The sequence below is a fragment of the Diospyros lotus genome, chromosome 4 (genome assembly GCF_014633365.1).
Source record: "Diospyros lotus cultivar Yz01 chromosome 4, ASM1463336v1, whole genome shotgun sequence".
Classification (NCBI taxonomy): domain Eukaryota; kingdom Viridiplantae; phylum Streptophyta; class Magnoliopsida; order Ericales; family Ebenaceae; genus Diospyros; species Diospyros lotus.
Window position 1 is genome coordinate 895,179 of NC_068341.1, and position 8,618 is coordinate 903,796.

General features: G+C 37.3%; 1 protein-coding gene across 1 annotated transcript; it reads left to right on the forward strand.

The window, feature by feature from the left end:
* The first annotated feature begins 3,363 nt into the window (after positions 1–3,363).
* On the forward strand, positions 3,364–5,887 carry LOC127800718 ((-)-germacrene D synthase-like). The gene is made up of 7 exons (XM_052335496.1): positions 3,364–3,504; positions 3,667–3,928; positions 4,048–4,435; positions 4,530–4,748; positions 4,872–5,010; positions 5,128–5,376; positions 5,459–5,887. The coding sequence occupies exons 1-7, from the start codon at positions 3,400–3,402 to the stop codon at positions 5,750–5,752; spliced, it is 1,656 nt and encodes a 551-aa protein (XP_052191456.1). The 5' UTR covers positions 3,364–3,399; the 3' UTR covers positions 5,753–5,887.
* Positions 5,888–8,618: the final 2,731 nt, after the last annotated feature.

An 8,618-nucleotide genomic window follows, 5' to 3' on the forward strand; every position in this document is an offset into this window, starting at 1 on the left:
CGCCCAAGATTGCCAAAAGGCACGTCATTTAGCTAGAGAGCTGGTCGTCTGTAGATCCATTTATACGTTGTACGCATCCAGGTAGTCATAGGGGGTCGTTGTCTCCGTTATACTGTGGCATGCTCGGGACTTTAAATCTCCGGGGGAGGGGTTCGAGTTCAATCTTCCTAGTGAACGACGTCTTGTCCCCACTGCCATTATTCTGGCTGCAGACTCCTTGTCGTTCTTCCAGCTGCCGTATCCTTTGATATAGCTCATCCACGGTTGAGTCCGAACCTGCTGATTGCTGGGCCTGCGATCGCTTACTTCTTTCTTGGACCAGGGAGTGGTGATTTAGGAATGGATAGTTATCCCTGATATCCTCTTCTGCGGGTGAAGGTCTCTCTTCCCGTGGGTGGCGGACCTTATGAGGCGATGCTGGTGGATCGTGGGCAGCCCGCGCTTGAGCTTGGGCCAGAATTCTGACCGCGTCAGCGAGCTGCATCACTGTATTCTTTAACGCCTCTTGGCGTTGCTGCCAGTCCTGGATTGCCCCTGTCCCGGCGATCGGGTTTGTGGGTTGAATAGGAAACCGTGGCGGTATGCCGGTGGCGTCTTCAATTGGCGATGGTAAAGGGATACCTGCTGTCGAAGCAACGGGCCCTCCATTTGGTGGAAAGTCTCACGGTTGATCATGGTGATTTTCTGGTGGGTCGATCGCTGCCTCAGAACTTCGAGTATTCCTTCCTCTTATCATGGCTATTGATCAGAGCGGCCCCTTCCTCTAGCGCCAAAATGTTGACGTTCAATTTCAACCGACCCCGATTCGTCTTGGGTCACGGTGAGTAAGTCCAAAGTTCCAAGAAGAAGAATACAAAAGGTTTCAGACGTGAGTCAACATCAGGATTTTTTTACGTGGTTTGGCCAGAACGATATCTACTCCACGACTGCCCTCTGATTGTTTTCTCAGAATGGCAGTGTCTGATTATTCTCTCTGTCCCTGCCCCTCATGATCTCTTTGGTTCTTATTTATACCAAGGGGCCTTTACAATTTAGATAACATATAAAAATACCATGGTTACATAATGGAGGGCAAACAGCCCTTATCGTCCACACAAAATTGGGAGTGGGATCCTCATTACAAGGGGCAAGGGCTGCTGCAGATAAAGCGAATAGTCCATACCTCTGACTTCTCAGCAGCTTTACCACTTATGCGAGCTGACGGTTTTAGGCCAGCGACCTGGGTGGTCCAGCGAACTGAGGGTTTTGCTGTGAGCTCGTCAGTCGAACGTTGAGAGCTTGCTAGGGGCTTTACCGGGAGCTTGCTGGATGTTTGCCTCATGAGCTTCGAATTTCAGTGGTTTATGGGCTTTCTTTGATGTGGTCGCCTGGACTTTCTAGGCTTTGGGTAATTGGGCCTACCCATTGGACCGAGCCTGGCCCATAAGGAGTGATGCGGGAATAACATATAACAATTACTATTATATTTTATTATAGTAAGCTTTTCTATGAAAATTTTGTGAAGATATATGAATTTCCACAAATATATATGGTTTGTGATGAAAGAACCAACTACCCTTTTTCCTGTTGTTGTTAAAGTAAAATAATTTTATTTATTTGTCTTACAAACAATTAAAGTAGAGTTCTTTGAGAAAACTGAGAGGTACATGATGCTGTTCGAAGAGTCAACAAAGACTAGGGCTTCCTCTATGGCTTGAGAGGACTAAGGCTTCAGGGTCCTTGGACGGTCTTTAGAGTCTTCGAGGGATGATGCCCCCATGAGGTCTTTAGGAAATAATCTTCGGGTGACTATCTCAAGGGTCTTCGAGGAATAGTTTTGGGAGTCTTCGGGGTATCTGTAGCCACAAAGATAGTTAAAAAGCATACAAAGATCTTCTCCATGTGGGCCTTTCAATGCCTAAGTCAAACTCTGATGTATGAAAGATAAGGATGCAGATGTATGCAGATGCGTGAGTAGTATGTCTAGTATATCCAGTTATGGGTCTTCAGGGGAGTGGACTCCCAATGAGTAATGTGAGGTTCGATATCTTAAGTCATCGAGACTCTTAGAGTGTGTAAGGTCTTAGTAGGTTCCAATAGGTCCGAAGAAAAGTCGGGAAAAAGATCGGCCAAAAAATTTGTTTAATTTGCCTTGAACCACGTGGGTATTTATAAATATTTTGTGGGATCCATAGACAAGAGTCTCTAGACTTTCTAAGAAAGATGCATCTGATAAGACTGAAGGGTTTGGAGATATCTTTGGGATAAAGTGTCTCAATGAGTATATATCCTTCGAATAGGTCCGAAGACTTTTTAGGTGCTGACGATAGGCGAAATAGGTCACAACGGAGACGATGACCGAAGGTGAAATAAATTGTAATGAATACAACAACTATCTCAAACAACACTAAAAACGTAAAGAATAACATGAAAGAGGAATAAAAGGATATGGATCACATGATAAAAGATGAAAAGATAAGAAAAGAAGATGAACATATGAAAAAAAGAGACTGAGAAAGTTTTATATAAGGAAGACATCTCGGGTTTTTTTTATTGATAAAAATTTAAATAAATTTATAAATTTATTTATTAAATTTTAGATAAAAAATTATATGATTTTTTCAATAAATTACTAAATAAATTTAATAAATAAAATAAAAATATTTTTCATATATTATTTTTTAATTAATATCTTAATTAACAAATAATATATTAATGAGTGATGGGGACATTTTCAAATTTCAACCCCTTTAGGAGAGCTATCATCCATGTCAGGTCCCACGTGACCAAACTCATCAGCAGAAAAGCCATCAGCTCGTGTCCCACATGACATATTGGGTTTGGATGGCCGACATCGGTTGATATTTCATTTTCTTTGTTACACAGTGCATGCATATATTTATTGGAAGTATGCAGATATAATCATATAAATCACAAAAAATATGGGCCAAAAACACCTAGTTCTAACTTCTCGACCTCTAAAAATCAGTGTGATTATTAACATCAAAATATGATATTTTGTAAGCATTAAAAATATCATCTTCTTGTTGGGAATATTTGGCATGATTATTAATAATTGTTAATAATTTTATTTTATTAAAAATAGATTAATAATGTAGTCTATTATTTTTCAAGAAATTGACGTGCACGATGTTCTTATTACTGATAATAGTCTAATTAATTATTAGTGAAATATCCTCATCGTACTCGTCACTACTACTGGTACAATGAGGACAATAACATAACAAACAAACAAAACACAGAGCAATAGTTTGACAAGATGCATTATTGCATCAAGTCCGGAGCTGGCAATAGTGTCACGTGCCATCTTGTGCAAAGATGGCTATAAATAAAGCCCCACCTCTCCATGCAGAACTACTACAAAGACTAGTACGCAGTGCGGTATTATAGTGATCAAAGATGTGTGCTCTTGCTTCAGACGTCGACATGGCTTCTCGTCATGTAGCAAAGTTTCCTCCCAGTATTTGGGGGGATCGTTTCCTGGAATGTTTGAAGAATCCAGTGGTAATGATTAAGAAGTTATTTACTAATTGTTATATGTTTTGCTTCTAATTGTTCATTCCGATTCAGCTTTCTTAAATATTGTTTTTGAATGTGTACCTACCTACCGATAATTGACTTAAAAATGGTATAATGGATACTTGATCCGTATGTTGTTGCATGTAGATAACAGACACCACGTTTCAGCAATTCATGGAACTAAAAGAAGAAATGAGGAGGGTGCTTAGGGAACCCGGCCATAACCCTTTGCAAAAGCTAAACTTGATTGATGCGGTGCAAAGATTGGGCGTCTCTTACCATTTTGAGAAAGAGATAAAAGAAGAGTTGAAGCAAATGTACAATGAATGGGATGGCAAAGACAATGATCTCTATATTGTTGCTCTTCTATTTCGTCTCCTAAGACAAGCTGGCTATCGAATCTCTTGTGGTAATCAATTGAGACTCCATCAATTGTCACTATATATACTACAAGAAAAAAAAAGATGTTTTAAGTGGATGATATATAATCTTTATATATATATATATTTTGTTACATGTGTGGAGCAGATATGTTTACCAAGTTCATGGATGAGAAAGGCAGCTTGAAAAGAACACATAGTGACGATGTGCATGGCATGTTGAGTTTGTACGAGGCATCGTTTCTCAAAGTAGATGGAGAAGAATCGCTTGATAAAGCCATGATATTGGCATCCACTCACCTTCGTAATTGGGTGGCAAGTCAAGTTAGCCCCAGTCTCCTTTTCGAACAAGTAATTCATGCCCTAACTAGGCCAATTCGTAAGGCCTTGCCAAGGATTAATGTAAGACATTATATATCGATTTACAAGAGAAGAGATGACCATTCTTCGCATAATGCAAAACTCGTCAAATTCGCAAAATTGGATTTCAATATGCTACAAGCACTACATCAGCGAGAGATAAACGACATCATAAAGTTCGTTCCTTTTAAATATATTCAGCATGCATGCACTTTCTTAAACCAAATATAGGATCCATTTGATGTACTAACTATTGATCCCGTGCCTCAGGTGGTGGAGGGCACTAGACACTGAAACAAAACTTCCTTATGCGAGAGATCGAGTAGTGGAGTGCTATTTCTGGATATTGGGAGTGTACTTTGAATCCCAGTATTCCCTTGGAAGAAAATTGCTCACCAAGGTGACTACGTTAGCATCCGTCATTGATGACACTTATGATGCTTATGGCACAATACAAGAACTCGAGCTCTTTACCAAAGCCATTCAAAGGTTTGCTTGCTTGCCCTTTTTAGCACTCAAGTTCAATAAAAAATATCCGTTAATCCTGAGGGGGATGTCATCAATTAAAGCTAATTAAGGATTCATGCTATATCTTATATCTTGAATCTTTAGGTGGGATACAAGTACATTAGAATCACTTCCAGAGTACATGAAAGTACTTTACCAAGCAATCTTAGATGCTTACACAGAAATTGAGGAGGAGACTACAAAAGAAGGAAAACCATACCGCGTACACTATTCAAAAGAAGCTGTAAGACTAAGACCTATATTCTTGAGTTGATTGGATTGACAATATATTGACATGGATTGCAAGTACCATATAGTTAGATGTGGCTTAACAATTAACATGTCATTGTATTCTCGCTAGATGAAAAAACTTTGTAGTGCCTATCATGCTGAGGCAGAGTGGTGTCACAAGAGTTATGTCCCCACAGTTGAAGAGTACCTGAAGGTTGCAACAGTGAGTTGCGGCTACCCATTGATCGCAACAATTAGCTTGACTGGCATGGGGGAGTTTGGGACGGAGCAAGCATTCAATTGGTTGTCAGAAGATCCTTTGATTCTTACAGAATCATCACTTCTCTGCAGGCTCATGGATGATATCACGAGCCACAAAGTAAAGGATGACCATAATGATAATATATAATAACAATATTTCTTACAGAAGGATTAATCTATGTGCTTTTTACTTGTTTCAGTTTGAGCAAGAAAGGAAACATGTAGCCTCAGCAGTGGAGTGTTACGTGAGCCAACATGGGGTTTCAGAAGAAAAAGCAATAGATGAATTGAGAAAACGAGTTTCCAATTCATGGAACATCATAAACGAGGAGTTACTCAAACCAACTGCAGTCACTTTGATGCCTCTCCTTACTAGATTTCTAAATCTGGCTCGAGTCATGGATCTCATATACCAAGAGGAGGATGGTTACACAAATGCTCATCTTCTGCGAGACTATGTGACCTCTCTTATAATCGAGCCCATTATCATGTGAGCAGAATGTGCATTAATAATAACGTGTAATATTAATCTGTACTTTCCATATGGGACTTCTAATAATGTGTTCCATATTTCTACTCCAGTAGCTAATGTGTGGTACCTATATATATTACAATAAGGTTTTTCTTTCTATATATAATAAATAAAACAACAATATCATTATGCATGTTGTCATGCCTATTCTATCCCGCAAGTGGACGGATCGTGACAAGTAATACAATGATGAATAAAGTGTCGTACCTACGAGAACTAACTTTTAATGTTTACTCTAATTGATTTAACCTTAACCTAACACACACATTAACAATGACTTCAATTGTAATGAAAATTAATTTACTAATAAAAGATGCAAACAAAACAATTCATTTGATTTAAAACTCACAAGACTAAGGCGCTAGGGTTTGTGAATCCACCGTCGACCTCCTATGATTCAATTATTCATTATTCGGGTCTTGTTATTCATTATCTTTAGGTTGAAAATCGATGATCCAATTACAACCAAAAGCCCCTCTCGATGGTCATTCAGTTCTATGTATATCTATGAGATTAACTATCTCTAGTCAACCTTCGAACATATAAACATGCATTCAATCACGGAGATCATCACAAAATGATTTCATAGGGCATAACGGCATCTCTACCTATTATAGGACCCTACGTTGTTTGCTACCATGTCTAATCCATATTGAATCTCTCGAAAGCAATACAAATCACAAATATGTTCCAATGGTAATCAAGCATCAAAACAGCATTATGAACATAACAAACAATCAACCCGAATGGATAAGAAAATAGCAAACCGAATAACTTTAAATCAAACCATTAGAAGTCGAGGTTTCATCATTCACCCTAGCTATAAACACTTAGCAATGCATTCTTGCAATCAAAAGAAAAAGGAAAGAGTTGGAATCCATAGCAAAGAATTGAAGAAGAAAAGAAAAATACAACCCAATAGTAAAATCTTCAATCTTCCGTCGGCTTCTCTTCCATGCCCCAAAAAAACTCTCCAATCCCTTAAGAATAAGTCTTTATATAGTCCTCTTTAGGTTATCAAAGTCATACACCTTGAAGGAGTCTATCTCTCTTTTATTTGGATTAAAACGGGCTTAAAACGGCCTTTTCACGAATCTTTAAACCCTACCGCGGTCCTACCGCGGTATGCTTGTTGCTGTAGACCCGTGAGCTCCAGAAACTAATTTCTAAAGCGGTCCTACAGCGGTATGCATTCCGCTGTAGACCCGTGAGCTCCAGAAACTAATTCTTAAAGCGGTCCTACAGCGGTATGCATTCCGCTGTAGACCCGTGAGCTCCAGAAACTAAATCTTACAGCGGTCCTACAGCGGTATGCATTCTGATGTAAGACCGCTAGCCTTCTTCTTTAGCCTCTTGCTTTATCATCTTCCACTTTTTGGCTCTTGAAAATCTTTTGCTTTCTTTTGCATTGATACCCGACCTTGCCTCCAAGCTTTATTTCACTCACATCATGCACCAAAATCACTCTTTTTGCTCCAAGTGTATTCAACACATGCTCCACATCTACATAACCATATATGGAATAAAATCAAGTAGAAATCATGCTCAATGAATGTATAAATGCTAAGTTTATAGACCAAAATAAGTGTATAAAAAAACACTTATCACATGTCGTCATAAACTAGTGTATTAATTAGTCATGCAGTTTATGGAGGCACGAACTTGTGGAATAGAAACAATGGGACTAACAAGATTACCACGTCCAAATTATTGACTGAATGGGAGCCTCATGACCACTTATTTATAGCATTAAGTTCCTCTACTCGAGCAACGAAAACTAATAATTGTGGAGGCAAATATGCCTAAGCCCCCAAAAAGGGTGGAGTCCCCCAAAAATGATAAGAGCAAGCAAGAAAATTTTGATTTAATTTGATAAAAGTTGTATCACGTAGTGTATTTCTCACAATTAATTTGATAAAAGTTGAATCATGTAGTGTATTTCTCACGTTGATTTAGTTTTCTGTTGAAATGCCTACTAGAAATGGTAATTGCAATCGAAACCGTGGGGAATTGAATTGAAACTGAATCGGTCAACGCAATTAAAAACCGTTTGACTGGATAATGGTTTAGTTTGGAGAAAAATCGAACACTATTTCAATGGGTATGATTTGGTCATGGTTTTCACTAAATCCAAACCAAAATCAGAACCGAATATATGGATAACCGAACCAAATTGAATCGAATATACATATATATATATAATATATTTATTTAATATATTATATATACACATAATATATATTGACTAATACATTTTTTTACAAGTATTTTAACTAATGCATTAAAAATATATAAAATATTTAACATTTATAAAGTAATTAACAAATAAAAATAAAACCTAATCTTAAATTATTTTATTTTAATTTATCAATTAAATAATTATATCCAAAAAATTTGAATTTAATTTGTAACTTTATGTAAGAAAAAGATAACTTTATTAGAGTTTGTCTTTATTTGTTGTGGAGTTATCAAAAATTTTTAGGAATCTTATTTGTAAGAGTTTGTTTTTATTTGTTGGTGTGGATCAAATTAAAAAAATCATAATTAAAATCGAAACCGGATGGTTTGGTTATGATTTTTAATTTTTAAAATTAATAGGTAATGATTTGATTTTGATTTTAGTAATTTAAATTTGATTTAGTTATAATTTTAGTAAAAATTAAAATCAAATCGAACTATTGTAAACCCTAATGCCTATTTATGGAAGGGGGAGAATTATTTAGAAATCCACTATTGAAGATTCCTTCCTTGGAGGGTTACTCGTGGTATGTCACTTGTCCTATATATTAATTTGAACGTGCCATGTGTTTTTGTTGGCCAAAGGGCAA